We start from the raw sequence: 15294 nt of genomic DNA on the forward strand, positions 1-15294 counted from the left end.
CTTAAGCTAACTAATTTTGATTATGTTATTTAACGCAATTTAAGTGCATTCAGCACATAAAGTTTTATATATATCGCAAGGTATCACTATCGATAGCTATTGACCATTCTAGTTTGGTGTTGGCGCGATTACAGTCATATCGATAGCGCTGTCAATTGTTTTGCAGCTCTAGTTTTAGTGTAGTGCAGTTTTTAACATCCCTATTGCTCTCAAACTGGGAACCCAATAATTATAATTTAACCATCCAAAAATAATCATTCAACATTAGAATGTAAAACGGCAAGTGCGTGTTAAATGTGTTTAGTTTTTAGTGTACGATGTAACAACAATTTCATTCAAATAACTGGAAGCTTTTTTTTTTGCTGCGTAGCTACGCTCCGTGCGCGTAAGAAAGACAGCGGTTGGCGTGTAGCCAAAGCATATGCAAACGCTTGCGTAAGAAAGAGTCAGCTCGATACAGTACAAGAAGCAGAAAAAGAATCCAAAATTTTGTAGCTCTCTGCTTCTGCTTTTGTTTGTGTCTTTGCAACAATCATTCAATATTTTATTTTTCAACTAAGTGCATGAGAACTAACTAATCAAGTGCAGGTGTGGGTGCAATTTAAAGTTTGGCTTGAGTAAAACGCAATTAACAAAAGCCAAAACAAACCACGCAAAAAGTTTTTATATGTGCGTGCGTGCGCGCGTGTGTGTGTGTGTGCGCATTATAATTACATATGTATATATGTGTGTCTCGTGCATGTGTGTGTGCATACATATGTATTATTCCTGCAGGGGCAAAAGCAACAAACCAACCAACTTTGCTCTCTTTTTTATTGTTGTTGTTGTGTTTGTTATTGTAGGCAACAAATTCACGGCGGACACACATATATCCATATATGTACGAAAAGGAAAAGGCAAAGAGCAGCAAATGAAAATTAGCGTGTGTAATAAATGTGTGAAAAGTGACTGGGCGTAGGGGTCTTAGTGTAACGGTAAGACACACGGGCAAGTAATTATTGTAAAGTTTTTGCAATAAGAGGGGGCGCACACAACAAAATTCGATTGCCCGAGCAGGCTGTGTGGCAGGCAAACCCCACCACGCGTCCCGGCACCCGTTGAAATGGCTAAAACTGCTGCTGGCCAGGTTAGTTGCGATTGCGGTTGCAGATTTGCGGCAAATTTGTTTATAATTATTTTTTTGTTTTTTTTTTTTAGTATGTTCGCAAAAAGCAATTAAACTGCCGCCTGACATGGACACAATAACAACAACAATAATTCGAATTACTGCTGAGCGTAGTTGTAAATAGTTATAAATATAAACATGAAAACCATAACGCCGGATACATTAGCATCAGCAGCGCCGCAACAGCAGCAGCAGCAGCAACAACAACAGCAGCATCAACATTTGCCCGCGCAAGGCGCCATCATTCCACAACAACAACACTTAACACCTGTGATTATGGAAGCAACAGCGCATGTGAATCTCGTGGAGGATGATGATGAAAAGGATCCGCTGGCACTAGACGCTGCAGCGCATCAGACAACGGCTTCTGAGGCGGCACAGCAGCAGCTGTCCGGGTCAGCAGCAGCGGCGGCTCTCAACTCAACCTCAGCTAATAAGCACACACATAGTCTGAGGTAAGCATTTGGTTTTATTTCTTGCAAATTTGCATTCACTCACCTTCTATCTGCTTGCCACAGGCGCCACCTGCCACGCATCATTGTGAAACCTATACCCCCAGAGAAAAAGTCAATGCCCAGTGAGGATGCATTGCATACTGCTGGACTGCCGCCAGCACCAGCGTTGTTTGTGCCAGCCAGCATTGCGTCTGCACCAGCTGCACCCACGCCTGTGCGCGGCATTAGCAGTCGTCGCATACAACAACAACAGCAGGCCAAAGCAGCTGCAGCAGCGGCGGCAGCAGCAGCAGCGGAGGCAGCAGCAGCAGCTGCAACAGCAGCCGCCGCCAACGCAGGCGGTTCACCAAGCACCGCTAAAGCCGCAACACAAACCTCCACCATGCGTGAGGTGCTGGCCTCTATACCGGGCTTTAACAGCGTCAAGCCTCGTCGCCGCAGCAATAAGAAACTAACAACTGCCGCGCAAATCGAACAGACGAAGGATGGCAAAATCGATTTGGAAACGCCCGATTCGATACTGGCATCAACAAATCTGCGCGCGCTGCTCAACAAACAAACGTTCTCATTGCTGCCGCCACTCTATCAGCACAATCTCATACAGCTGTTGCCGAGCGTGGATCGTGAGGCCAGCGAAGTGGTGCAGCCGTTGCAGCCAGAACAGCCCACCACTAGCAGCGGCGGTGCCAGCAGCAGCAGCAGTAACAGCGTTGCCAACGAAGCCATACGTCTGAGCGCCTCCTGCCTGAATAATGAGTTCTTTGCACGCGCCTGCCTGGAGTGGCGTGAACGTCTCAGCGAAGGCGAGTTTACGCCAGAGAATCAGATCAAGCTGAAAACGGAAGCGGAGCGCGAAAAGAACAAACTGGATCCGTGGAAACTCAAGCACTTTGAGCCCTATTGGGGCGAAAAGAATGCGAAGCGTGCGCCGAATTCAAACCCGCCAAGCAGCAAGCTTAAGCTGGAGCCAACGGGGCAGCAGCAACGGCCAGTGCCACCTGCGCCACCGCCACCAGCACCACCACCAACACAACAACAACAACAACAACAGCAGCAGCAACAACTACAACAAGCAACATGTGATAATGAGACTGAACTGAAATTTAATACGGTAGGTAGTCGGAAATTCACTAAAATGATAAAGCTCTGTTCTTGTTATTAACTGTATTAGCCAACGAGCGCCATACACAGTGAACAGCATCAATTCATAAGAAACAACCATGTTCGACTTATCGAAAGCATTTGTTTCTGTTTAATTATCTGCCGTGTCTTTTTTCGTGTTTTGGTTTAAACCCTGGTTCAGCCCAACTTATGATTTCGATTCAAAGTAAATGAAGCTGGGGAAGCCATGCTCGAACCAACTTGCTGCCCTGATTGAAAAAGTAGCTCATTCAGGGAGAAGAATATTTTTAGAATATGCACTTCAAACCAAAAAAAAAAAAAATAGTTCATTATGTTAATTAAAATAACTGATATACTTGCAGAGCACAAAGTGCGAAATGACAACCACAACAACAACTGCAGCTAATATGGATACAACAACAACTGCTAGTGCCTCAACAGAAGCAATAACAACAACGACAGACGCTGCAACTACAGAAACATCTAGTAGTAGTAGTAGTAGTAGTAGCAGCAGCGGCAGCAGCAGCAATGCTTTAACAGAGCAACAACGACGCATCCTCAAACGCCCCTCCAGCAGCCCCTCCCGACGCAAACGCAGCGATCCGACAACAATTGTCTTGGATGCGGTTGTAGTAGCTGACGAGGCGCCCACAACGTCAAAGGAGAGCAAACAAATGAAACGCGAATTAGCTGAGATTGTTCCTAATGCCATGGCAAACGTAACAGATGTTGTTGATCATGCGGGGACAGCAGGAATAACAACAACAACAACATCTGCAACAGCTAACAACCAGCAGCCACTTATCAACAGTACCTGTGATAAAATTGAGCCACCTGATGCACAGACACTCGCCACAACAACAGCAACAACAATAACGACAGCTGCAACAGCAAACGCAACAAACACTAAAGCAATTCCTGCATCAGCAGCGGTAACAACATCTACATCAAGCATTGCAGAGACTATCACAAATTTTGCGGGCTATTTGCACAACGTGGAGCTGGCAGAAGGTGTGTATATAATAATATATATATAAGCTCTTTTGTTTATACAAATTCTCTAAATGTTTAGATACCAAAGCAACGGTCAATGTCGCCCAAATGTCAACTTCTACCACAACTGCTTCAACAACAACAAACACCCATGACTTTGTATTTGCCGATACGATTGATCATGGTAAGCTTATTTTGACCATTTTAAATGCTAATTAAAATTTAGTTGATTAGTCATGTAGTTATTTACAAAATAATTTGGTTATGGTTAATTGTTTGTGTTATATAATTTTTTTTTTTTGTAGTTTGTATATTTTTTTAAATTATGTACTAATTTAGTAATTTTTAGTAATTTTCAATAATTGATTTTTTTTTTAAAAACATTTCAATGTTTTCATACATGTCTCAGTTTTTCCTATTCTGTTCGTTCAAGTCATTTAGTTAAATGAACAATAACAAGATTTTTATATTTTTGTAAATGTGTTCAAAACGTTGTCCAAATAGAGTTCTGTAGCTATATATCACAATTTTCAATTGGTTTTATTAATTTAGTTCTTATAAGTATTAACTAATTACAATTATGTGTATATCAGTTAATTTTATAATTTAAAAGTTACTCTTGGCATTATTTAAAAATACTTCCTTACATGTTTTCAAAATTTAATAGATCAAATGCACAATTTCGTAAAATTACATTTGTTAATCAAATTATATTTAGACTAAAAGTTGATATATTAATTTGTTGTTGATTTGTTCTGTTGTATCCAGCTATAGTTAGTTATTAATATACATTAATATTATATAGTTAGTTGTCATAAAATTCTTAAATTCTATCTCTATATATGGAATTGTTATTTTCTTTCTCTCTTGATTCAATTTTCATTTTGGCTATTATAATTTGTACTTTAATATCAAAATTGTTATGTACTCAGTAATAAATATAATACTCTTAATTGTTTTCCAATTGGCAAATAATTGTGATTATTTTTTCAAAATTTTAAAAAGTTGTCACTAATATTTAAACTCTATTAATGTATATTCCATCTTCTGCTTTAATGGTCATTCTTCAAATGTCGCCAACGCAGCTTACTTCCACAATCATCAAGCAGCCATCAGCCACGCCTACTACTCTTCATCATCATCGCCCAATTGTAATTTTGATTAATTTCTTCACCGCTTGTCAATTGACTAACTAATTTTTTCGTTTGCTTAGCGACAGCAACAATCATAAAAGTGGACGATCAATGTGATAAGCAGCTGGAGGATTCTGGCATGACGCTGGCCATGTCTATGCCCATGGCCAGCAGCTCTACAGGCTCATCGCTGGCGACTACAACGCCCGTGAGCTCGCTCGCATCCAGCAGTTGCGCCTCTTCTTCGTTATCCTCATCGCTGTCCTCGTCCTGCTCCAGCAGCAACTCCTCCTCAACAGCAGCCACCACAACGACGGCACCTGGCGTGGTTGCTGCATCGCTGTCACTGGCTACAGCGGCGGAAACAACGCTCGCCGATATGCAGGCCATGCTCAGTACTGTGGCCACGCTCCAGCAGCAGGAGCAGCAGCAGCAGCAACAACACCTGACGCCTGCTGTGGAGCTGCCCGTGGAGTTGAACTCCAGCGAAATGTTTCAGCATGTGCAGCACGATTGGAATTTCGGTGGGATCAAGCTACTGGCAGCAACATCGCCAGCTTCGGGAAATGCGACTGTGGAGCAACTACAGCAGGCGGAGCAGCACTTGAACCATGAGGCTATCCAATTGATGGATGTAGTGCACGAGGCAGAGGAGGTCATTGATGACATGGTGGAGTGTCATAATCTGCTGGACAATGATGTTTGTGAGCAAGTGGCAGATGAAGAAGATGAAGACGACGAAGTCATTGACGAAGATGATGATGTGGTTGAGTGCATCGATTCGGAGCAACAGGATCAGGATGATGTAATGAGTGCAATGGTCGATCATGTTATGGATGACAGCGAGAGCGATGCTGTGCGCGATATTGTGGACAAGCTGCAGCAGCATCATCAGCAGCAACAACACCAGCAGCAGCAACAACAACAGCAGCAGCAGCAACAACAGCTGCAGGCCCAGCTGCAGGATGTTGTGCAATTGACGCAGCATTCCTTTATGCCACAGGCTCACAGCAGTGACTATGCGAATGAGGTGAGTATCGCTTCGATTGCAACCAGTTCCGTTTTAAAATATTGCTTTCGCCATTCACAGATAACCCATGAGCTGCTGTGCGATGCGGTGCCCATGTCCGCGGCCGAAATGGAAGTGTCCAGCACTGTCATTACCAACAGCAGCAACAGCAATGATAGCAGCAATAATTTGAGCCTGTGCAGCAGTAGTAGCAGCAGTATTGCCATCAATCAGCTGCCACAATCGGCAGCTGCTGCTGCTCCAGCTGCCCCGGCACCACAGCAGCAACAACGTCAGATTTTGGTGGACTCCAATGGACAAATCATAGGCAATTTCTTGTTGCAACAACAACAGCAACAGCAGCAGCAACAACGCCAACAGCAACAATTACAACAGCAGCAATTGCTGCAACAGTTTACATTGCAAGCAGCCGCACAGCAGCAGCAGCAGCAACAACAACAACAACAGCAGGCAACTAGCAGCAATGCACTGCAAAAACCCCATCAAGCGCTGCCCGTAACGCTACGCAAACCTTTTGAGATCAACAGCAATGGTGCGCAACAATTTTTGGCGCCTAATTTGCTGGCCCAGCAGCAGCAACAGCAGCAGCTCGAACAACAGCAGCAGCAACAGGTGCAGCAAAAGCAACAACAGCTGCAGCAATTTGCTCTACAGGCGCAGCTTCATCAGCGACAGCTTCTAGCGCAGGCAGCTAACAACAATCTGTTGCAGCAGCAACAGCAATTGCAGCAACAACAGCAAAACTATCAGCAGCAGCAGCAGCAACAAGCTGTTGTGCCGCCCAAATTCATAGCAAAGCCGCTGAACATTATATCGATGACACGACCTGCGAATGCCTCGCCCAACGCGGCAACAACCGTAGCAACATCAGCAGCTGCAAACAATCCACAAATTCCGTCCACCTACGCCAATGTTGTAGCCGCAGTGCAGCAGCAGCAGCAACAGCAGCAGCAGCAGCAGCAGTCGTCGACAGCGCAACAACAGATCAATCACAGCAACAGCAACCTGCAACAACAACAACAGCAACCGCTGCAACTGCCTGTTCCTACTGTTAACAATGTGCTGACCATGAAAACGCTGCCGCCCTCGGGCGTGCCCACAACAATTGCCCAGCAGCGACTGCAGCCAAAGATGCCCACGGGAAAAGGACGCAAGGCGACCACCAATCGATTGCCGCCGGGAGCTGTCAATCTTGAGCGTAGTTATCAAATCTGTCAGGCAGTCATACAGAACAGTCCGAATCGTGAGAACCTCAAGGCGCAACTGCGCCCGCCAGCGGCCATACTCAGCCAGCAGCAACAGACAACGGCAACAACTGTAAGCAGCAGCAGCGGCGGCGGCGGCAGCAGCAGTTCCGCACTAAACGTATCCACTGTAGCGGCCGCTCCAATGAGCAATTTGAGTACGGTGAGCGGTAATGTGACAGCAGCTGCTGCAGCAGCTACCGCAGCCGCACCAGCACAAAATCTGCTAAAGCAGGAGGAGCTGCTGGTCAGCGGCGCGGCTGCCGTGAACGCAGCGCCAGCACTGCCCGCCGGCATGCCGCCCAATGTGATGGGTGTGGGCAGACCTGGCGTCTATAAGGTAAGGATTTCGCATTAAAGACTTGGAGCATATTAACTAAACCCTTCTCTCTTGTTTGCCCAGGTCATAGGTCCGCGCATGAGTGGCTTTCCGCGCAAGAAGTACGTGCAGCGCAAACCCTCGCCCACAACGGTTATTAGGCACATGCTAACTGCGGCGCCTGGTGCGTCCAGTTCACAGCAGATGCAACTGGCCGCGGGTCAGCAGGTGGCGCAACAGGCACAGCCAGCGCAGGAGCAAATATTGCATCAGAATGGTACTGGTCAGTATGTGCTAGTGCATCGCGCCAACGTGGGTGCCGCAGACAATCAGGCGCCGCGTGCCTCTAGCGCGCCGCCATTGCATCAAAATCAGGTGAGTGCCATGAAGGGATAGCTACGATTGAACAACACATCTAATTGAATTGCTTTACAGTTTGTCGCCGTGCAGAATCCGCTGCACAGCCTCAATGGCATAAGCATGGGCGGACGCGGGCGTCCGGCTTCTGTAGACAATAACAATAGCGCTGGCAATGGTGCAACCGCGCTTGCCACCAACGATGCGCTGCATCATCATGAGCTGCATCAGCAACAACAACAACAACAACAGCAGCAGCAACAGCAACTGGGCAATGTGAGCGCGGCCGCGAATATTGTGCGGCGCAATATCGCTGCAGGTAAATTGGTGTATTATTAGTGCTTAGCGAGGTACGTCTTTCAAATCACCGCACACAAATTCCAACATTCATACATTCATCAATATCACAATTTGGCACGCATTTATTAATTATGACAATAGATTTGTTAGATTTACCAATTTGGCGAACAACAAAATATCCATCCGTTGACTCATAGTTTTTTCGTTTCCACGTAACCTTTTGCGTATGCGTATGTTCGAGTATGTAAACTGCATGGTTTATTTATTAATTTAATGCATTCACACGTTGTGGGAATTTAGTTAAGAGCTTAACATAAGAGAAGAGATAAGGGTTTGAAATAGCATTTTATCATATAGTTTGTCATCTAAGTATATTCAAAAAATGAGAGGTGGAACAACTCAAAATTGTACACGAATATAGAGATTTACAGATTTCGGAAGGTCATTAATTAAAGAACTGATTATTTACTGCTTTTATATTTCTTAAATATACGTCTAAGATAGTTAACTTGTCTAAATTATTCACACCTGTAGGCAAGAAAAATCTCCGAGTTTGAATATCAGGTTATAAAATAGAAATATGTAGAAATGTGCTAGGACAATACGATTTCATAGTCTAGAAACTGAGGAAAATTTTATGTGAAATTTATTATTTATTATTATTATTTAGAATCAGCAGAATGGTCTCAAGCTTGAAAATCGGTTTAGTTTTGACAATTGGAAAATTTTAAAGTTCATTTACGAGTAGCTTTGTAAGTTTGCTTCTTGTGTTTAACCTTTATGAGCTTTTAAAAACCTCAACTGTGAATGCAGCAGATGTATTTAAGTATATATTATTAATATTTTTGATTCAATATTAATTTGTTTGCAATATATATAAATAAGATGAACTTAAAATTGAATACTAAAACTTTGATCTACACATAAAAGGCACCAACATTACCTACATAGACGGCAGCAACAACAGCAACTCGGCGGCTCTCATGGATGCGGGCAACAACTACATAGTGACGACCACGGGAACAGCAACGGCAGCGGGAGGCGTAGTGAATCAACAAACAGCCCAGCAACAGCATCAACATCAGCAGCAGCCCCAACAGCAACAACATCCTTTGCTGCAATTACATCAAAGCGGCGAGAACACGCCACCGGGCAGCGAGGCGAGCAACAACAGTTGCGCCTGCGCCCTAAACGCGATGGTGATTTGCCAGCAATGCGGCGCATTCTGCCACGATGATTGCATCAGCGCCTCGAAGCTGTGCGTATCCTGTGTGATCAGATGAGAGCTAAGCCTGCAGATGCAACTGGAAAACGTATTATAGTAATATATAGAGTTAACCATATTTAGATGCAATGGCTAATATATATGTATATATATAATTATGTATTGGCAAGTCGAAAAGTTAGTTAGCTAGTGCGCCCCACCCACATAGAAGAGGACGAAGACAAATGTGTATTAAAGTTGATTTCTGGTTGCTTTCGACCTATGACCCGACACAATTTATAAGCTAGACTATAAAGCTACACCCAACTAGACGCAAACCAAGTGCAGAGGCTTGAGCACACACACAAACACAACAAACTCACATATATATACACACACACGAAGCTATAGCAGGAAATTGCTTGCGTAAAATGTATTTTTTAATTTAATGTGCAGAAATTGAAAGCCATGTAAATAGAGAAAGTAACTATTGGTAGTTGGGCTGGGGGGTAAAACAAAACTTAGTATGCAAGCAAGTGTTGTGGATTTTGTTCTTGTTGCGTAGCCCTAAGAAACTCGGTTCAGGTGTTTGTTTATAGGGCTATCGCATGGCCACATACAAAATGATGACATGAACAGATTATAAACACTCAATGTAATTTAAACAAAACAAATACAACAAAAAGGCAGCGGCAAAAGCAGCAAAAACCAATATAAAAAAAAAAGAAAAAAATAAGAAAGCTATGTACATATTTATGTTTAATATTAATTGTAATTTATAAATGAAAAAAGTATATAAATATATATATATATATATATATATGAATATATATTTACGATTAAGCTAGAATTGAGAAACTTCAAACTTAGGTTGACATATGCCTGAAGACTATATTTTTTATAATTTGTCGTTGCAGCATATGCGTGATGATAATTCAGTTGGTTCGTTTTAAAAATACATAAGCAACTACATAATAAACATACATGCAACTACAATACATACATTATATATTTTACTGTGTAATTTTTAAAACCTAAGCTTTTTATTTCCCTAATCTAAGTTTATCATTCTTCACAACCAACACACCCACACACACATACCACAACCACAACCACATCTCTAGCATACACATAATATAGCGCATAAAAGTAATTGTAATTCACATATAAAACAAATTGATTTAAAAGCATAAAACTGTTGATAAAACAAAATAACAACACACACACACACAAATATACACTGAAAGAAAAAACATAAATGTACATTGAGAAACTAAAATGCAATTAAAAACAAAAACAAATTATTATAACAAGATGAGGAACAAAATTCAAAAGAGAGAAAAACAAAAAAAGGAAAACGAAAAATCATTTTGCTCCTAGATGCACTCAAAATTAACCAATAAACATTATTACAAATAAATTGAATGAAACAAAAACCCTTAAATAGTATTTACTATCTACAAATGGACCAGAAATTATTCAAACATAAACCAAAATCTTTTTATTTGTTAACAACCAGAAAAAAAAGTATCTACAGTGGCAACTGAAAAGCGGACACGACTGATGTCACAATTGTGGACACCTCGGCCATGGCGCCATTTCCCGTATCACCGCACATTAAGGTCTTGGAAATGCAGGGTATCTCCTTGTAGCCCCAGCTGATTAACTTATCAATCTGCTCGCGCGTTATGGGATGATCGTACATGCGTGTGTTCATCGCTGGGGCAAAGAGCAGCGGCTTCTCCAAATCCCAGGCGCGCACCACGCACAGCACCAGATTGTCGCAAAGGCCCTGTTAAAACAAAAACCACAAAAAACCATATATACTTTTATAACTATCTAATGTTTAAACAAAGATAAGTTAAACGTACAGTGGCTATTTTGGCTAGAGAGTTGGCGCTAAGTGGCGCAATTAGCAGCATGTGCGCCCACTTGCCCAGCTCAATGTGCAGCACGGGGTCGCCGCGTTTGTTCCAGGCTAGCCACTCGTCACGATTATGTAAAATGGGCACATGTTCCGGCACCTGCTCCAATTCAAAAAAGTGTTTGGCATGCTCCGTTATAATGACCTTAACCTGTTGGCAATTGATTGGCAATTAATTGACCCGAAGATAGAGCTTGGCGCAGACACTCACGTTAAATTTATAGGGCAGCTTTTCGTTGCTTAGTTCGGATATTAATTGTACCAGTTTAATGGTGGCCACGCTGCCTGTGGCCGCAATGAGAACATTGCGTTCTGGCCTCAATTTGATTGATGCTGCTGCTGCTGCTTCTCCGTTGGTGGCGTCTTTTCCGGAAAGCCCAATTTCGCCCATTCTGTTTTTTCCATAAGATTGTTGTCCATGCGACAGCCTAAATACTCTTGCGCCTCTGCCCGGCACTTGGCGTTGTCGTTCTCGTTGCGCCGCAAGCAGCTGGCGTAGATTAGGAAGTGCTTCTTGCACAAGCTCTCGTGATCTAATGGAAAGCTGCCCTTCTCCGGCGCTGTGGGTACGAACTTCTTTTGACTGTAGATCTGAGAAGTCATTTGTATGTTTGTCGCCACCAAGATCTTATCTCAAAACATTAATGAGCGAGCATACGACAATTATGAAATAGATAAAACGTAAATAAAGCAAACAAAAACAACTGTCAATTCTGCCTGCGCGAGGCTGCCAGAGTTTTATACTAAAAAATATAGATGGCAGCACGATAACATGTTAAGTCTGCAATCGATTAGGAGCGACTTTCATATAAACAGTGCTGCCATATTAAATATGGCCATATCTTATACAAGAAACTAGCATAGCTTTTGTAGAAATCGCTTTATTTAATTAATACAAATCCATATTTAGCCACATTGGTCTTAATTTAGCTTAATTCTCATTTTTGTAACTAAATTTTTTTGCCATTTATAGCCAGTTTTTTTTTTCAACATAGCTCTTTAAGCCTTTCAAATTCTGGCAACACTGCACACGAAGCCGGCAGAATGCAGTGGCTTAAATTGTTAATTTATTTAATTTCAAGTTTAATATTAAAAACAAACGCGCAGTTTGAGCGCGATCCTAATGGCTATTTAGTCTACTGTCCCTGTATGGGTAAGTTTTGATGGGGTTTCTTGCTTTCAGTTTATGTTTATGTTTTGCCCCTCAGGACGCTTTGGCAACCAGGCGGACCATTTTCTGGGCTCCTTGGCATTTGCTCGTGCTCTAAATCGCACGCTTATATTGCCGCCATGGGTGGAGTATCGCAAGGGTGAATTGCGCTCTCGACAGGTGCCATTCGACACGTACTTTGAGGTAGAGCCGCTGCAGGAGTTTCATCGCGTCATACTCATGTCGGACTTTATGAGCCACCTGGCTGACGAGGTGTGGCCCGCCTCGGAGCGCGTATCCTTCTGTTATATGGAGCGGAAGAGCTTGCAGCAGGAGAAGAACGATCCGAATGCGCCCAACTGTCATGCCAAGGATGGAAATCCATTTGGTCCATTCTGGGACACGTACAACATTGACTTTGTGGCCTCCGAGTTCTATGGTCCACTGCATTTCGATGTACATCACAGTGCCATAGCCACCAAATGGCAGCAAAGCTATACGGCCGATAAGTGGCCCGTGCTAGCATTTACCGGCGCGCCCGCCAGTTTTCCTGTGCAGCTCGAGAACCGCGTATTGCAAAAGTACTTGAAATGGAGTCCCCGGTATAGAGAAGCAGCTCGTGAATTTATACGCAATGTTCTGCCGCGCGGCGCTTTTGTTGGTCTGCATTTGCGCAATGGCATCGATTGGGTGCGCGCCTGCGAGCATATCAAGGACAGTCAACAGCTATTCGCATCGCCGCAGTGCCTGGGCTATAAGAATGAGCGTGGCGAGCTGTACACGGAACTGTGTATGCCCACCAAGGAGGCAATTGTGCGGCAGCTGAAGCGCATAATTAAAAATGTGCGTCAATCGCAACCGAAGAACGAGGTGAAATCCGTTTTTGTGGCATCCGATGCGAATCATATGATAAGCGAGCTGAGCAACGCGCTCAGTCGCATGGATATCAGCGTGCACAAGTTGCCCGAAGATGATCCCTATCTTGATTTGGCCATATTGGGACAATCGAATCATTTTATTGGCAACTGCATTTCTTCGTACAGCGCATTCGTTAAACGTGAGCGGGACACTCACGGATTCCCATCGTATTTCTGGTCTTTTCCTAAAGAAAAGGAACGCCAACAGTCCAAGCCGCATGAGGAGCTATGAAGCCTGACAATCTTTAACAACTCTCAAAAAAGTTTAGCATATTTAGTCTTAAGCTAGAAAGTATTCCACACATCTGACTAGAACAAATCCGATTAGGATGATTTAACTTGATAAGTTGCAATTAATTAGATATGTATTTGATTTTACTTAGAAATTTATTCAAGCTTGATTTCTCACGCATTCCTCAAAATAATTTAATATGTAAAACTTTACCGGCGCTTTTTTTTATTATTTGTTCTTGACGTCACTTAGGTATTTGTTTTTATTTTCTTCTTAATGTATCAGCTTTTGCGTGCGTGCCAGATCCAGTTGTGCAGATGATACGTTTGTCAATCCCTCGCGCACCGAGCTAAGGTTCTCCTTCCAGGCCTGGAGCAGATCGCGCAGCTGCTCCCATTGTGGTGCACCAAAGGTGCGATGCATTGTCGAGGAAATGTGAACCTTACGATTGGCCTGATCCAGACGCGCACGCACCAGCTTTGTCTTCAGAACTTCAATGACAAATGGCTCCACTTCATCCTCGCCGATTTGCAACTCCTTGGTCAACGTATCGAAAGTCATTTCAGGATAGCTTTCGGCCAGCTGCATAAATGTCAGCAAACGCATTTTCTTCATGTTCTGCTCGTGGTTCAGGCCTTGCGAGTTGACAAACTCCTTGTGATCCTCATAGAACTGCACATACGAGGGCAACTTGTCGGACACGAAGATGGACAACAAATCGTGTATCAGATCGCCCTCCAGGAAGCGCACGGGCTTCAGCGATAGCAAAGGATCGAGCAGGAATGTATTGGGATCGGCCAGGGCGGTGACAATGCACTTCATGGCATCCTCACGAGCAACGCACGCATTGTCTGCCGTATAGGTGCCCAACAGCTCAATCATGACCTTGGAAGACAGCTCCAGATTGGTGTCCTTGGTGACATCGTGCAACAGACGGTACAACTTTTGCATCTGCTCACTGGACGGCGGGCAGTTGGCAAATTGCGACTTTAGCTGATCGACGCCAGTGAACACCTCCAGCACCTGATCGCACTGCTTGGCCACCTGCACCAAATGATAGTAGACATGGTAGCGCAAGGGAGAGGCTGTGTCCAGATTGTTGAACAAACGCCACAGCGACTGCAGACACACTTTGGCCAGCGGCTGGTTGGGCGCCTTAGTCATCTTTTCGCAATAGGCCAACACAATGTTCTCACCACGATCCAAAGGTATCTGAAAGTATTATTGTTAAGCTATTTACTGGCAGTTATACACTACATATATATACATACCGTTATCATAATGGATACAATGCTGTTAAGAATTCCATCAATCTGAGCTGGTTCGCCGTCTTTGAAGCAGACTTCACAGACGCCGATTATTTTATGCAAATCATCTTCTACGCCTTTATTGGATTTCTCCGATGAGATTTCGGCGCCAAGCTTTTTAAAATACTTGCGCAGCTCTTGCACCTGTTAACATATATAATACATTATATTTTATTTTGTATTTATAAAATTTGTTTTTGCACCCACTGCCAACATAACCTCACTTTAATGTTGAATGCGGCACAGATGGCGCGGTAAAACATTATTGTAAACATTACCTGTTCATCTAACGATAGATCTATAAACACCGGATGCGAAGCCATGGTTTTATAGATTGTTAAGTTATATATTTTTGCAAATAGAATAAACAAATTTGCACGCACACGTCGTCGTCGTCGTCGTCGATGAATTGACAACTCGAAAGGAAAGGGCAAAACAATAA

General features: G+C 43.4%; 4 protein-coding genes across 9 annotated transcripts; 2 read left to right on the forward strand and 2 right to left on the reverse strand.

Moving 5' to 3' along the window:
* The first annotated feature begins 140 nt into the window (after nt 1-140).
* Asx (Additional sex combs) lies at nt 141-10314 on the forward strand. 6 transcript variants are annotated; one of them, XM_032437089.2, is made up of 12 exons: nt 142-283; nt 843-1126; nt 1198-1620; nt 1684-2731; nt 3105-3753; nt 3815-3919; nt 4821-4886; nt 4949-5898; nt 5959-7482; nt 7546-7836; nt 7897-8137; nt 9049-10314. In XM_032437089.2, the coding sequence occupies exons 3-12, from the start codon at nt 1304-1306 to the stop codon at nt 9399-9401; spliced, it is 5544 nt and encodes a 1847-aa protein (XP_032292980.1). In that variant the 5' UTR covers nt 142-283; nt 843-1126; nt 1198-1303; the 3' UTR covers nt 9402-10314. The 6 variants fall into 6 exon arrangements, with proteins under 6 accessions (XP_032292985.1, XP_032292980.1, XP_032292984.1 ...); XM_032437093.2 differs by having other exon boundaries at nt 7897-8168; nt 9049-9153; XM_070210402.1 differs by having other exon boundaries at nt 152-279.
* A 483-nt stretch (nt 10315-10797) lies between these two features.
* Nucleotides 10798-11964, reverse strand: Ppcdc (phosphopantothenoylcysteine decarboxylase). Its single transcript, XM_002049371.4, has 3 exons — nt 11458-11964; nt 11194-11397; nt 10798-11114 (listed from the first exon to the last, which is right to left on the reverse strand). Exons 1-3 carry the CDS (start codon nt 11635-11637, stop codon nt 10854-10856), a joined length of 645 nt encoding a protein of 214 aa, XP_002049407.2. The 5' UTR covers nt 11638-11964; the 3' UTR covers nt 10798-10853.
* Nucleotides 11965-12239: 275 nt separating this feature from the next.
* Nucleotides 12240-13757, forward strand: O-fut1 (O-fucosyltransferase 1). Its single transcript, XM_002049370.4, has 2 exons — nt 12240-12399; nt 12455-13757. Exons 1-2 carry the CDS (start codon nt 12291-12293, stop codon nt 13543-13545), a joined length of 1200 nt encoding a protein of 399 aa, XP_002049406.2. The 5' UTR covers nt 12240-12290; the 3' UTR covers nt 13546-13757.
* eIF3m (eukaryotic translation initiation factor 3 subunit m) lies at nt 13682-15286 on the reverse strand. The gene is made up of 3 exons (XM_002049369.4): nt 15131-15286; nt 14817-14996; nt 13682-14757 (listed from the first exon to the last, which is right to left on the reverse strand). The coding sequence occupies exons 1-3, from the start codon at nt 15173-15175 to the stop codon at nt 13819-13821; spliced, it is 1164 nt and encodes a 387-aa protein (XP_002049405.1). The 5' UTR covers nt 15176-15286; the 3' UTR covers nt 13682-13818.
* Nucleotides 15287-15294: the final 8 nt, after the last annotated feature.

The sequence above is a fragment of the Drosophila virilis genome, chromosome 5, assembly GCF_030788295.1.
Source record: "Drosophila virilis strain 15010-1051.87 chromosome 5, Dvir_AGI_RSII-ME, whole genome shotgun sequence".
NCBI lineage: Eukaryota > Metazoa > Arthropoda > Insecta > Diptera > Drosophilidae > Drosophila > Drosophila virilis.

Bases quoted from the DNA above. Each gene is read 5' to 3' on its own strand.
- Asx (XM_032437089.2), top strand. From the start codon at position 1,304: ATGAAAACCATAACGCCGGATACATTAGCATCAGCAGCGCCGCAACAG. The intron at 3,754-3,814 runs GTGTGTATATAA...CTAAATGTTTAG, and splicing joins CAACGTGGAGCTGGCAGAAG to ATACCAAAGCAACGGTCAAT. The intron at 3,920-4,820 runs GTAAGCTTATTT...TCGCCAACGCAG, and splicing joins TGCCGATACGATTGATCATG to CTTACTTCCACAATCATCAA.
- Ppcdc (XM_002049371.4), bottom strand. From the start codon at position 11,637: ATGGGCGAAATTGGGCTTTCCGGAAAAGACGCCACCAACGGAGAAGCA. The intron at 11,398-11,457 runs GTGAGTGTCTGC...AATTGCCAACAG, and splicing joins AGCTGCCCTATAAATTTAAC to GTTAAGGTCATTATAACGGA. The intron at 11,115-11,193 runs GTACGTTTAACT...TTGTTTTAACAG, and splicing joins CTCTAGCCAAAATAGCCACT to GGCCTTTGCGACAATCTGGT.
- O-fut1 (XM_002049370.4), top strand. From the start codon at position 12,291: ATGCAGTGGCTTAAATTGTTAATTTATTTAATTTCAAGTTTAATATTA. The intron at 12,400-12,454 runs GTAAGTTTTGAT...TTTGCCCCTCAG, and splicing joins AGTCTACTGTCCCTGTATGG to GACGCTTTGGCAACCAGGCG.
- eIF3m (XM_002049369.4), bottom strand. From the start codon at position 15,175: ATGGCTTCGCATCCGGTGTTTATAGATCTATCGTTAGATGAACAG. The intron at 14,997-15,130 runs GTAATGTTTACA...ATATGTTAACAG, and splicing joins ATCTATCGTTAGATGAACAG to GTGCAAGAGCTGCGCAAGTA. The intron at 14,758-14,816 runs GTATGTATATAT...TAATACTTTCAG, and splicing joins TTGTATCCATTATGATAACG to ATACCTTTGGATCGTGGTGA.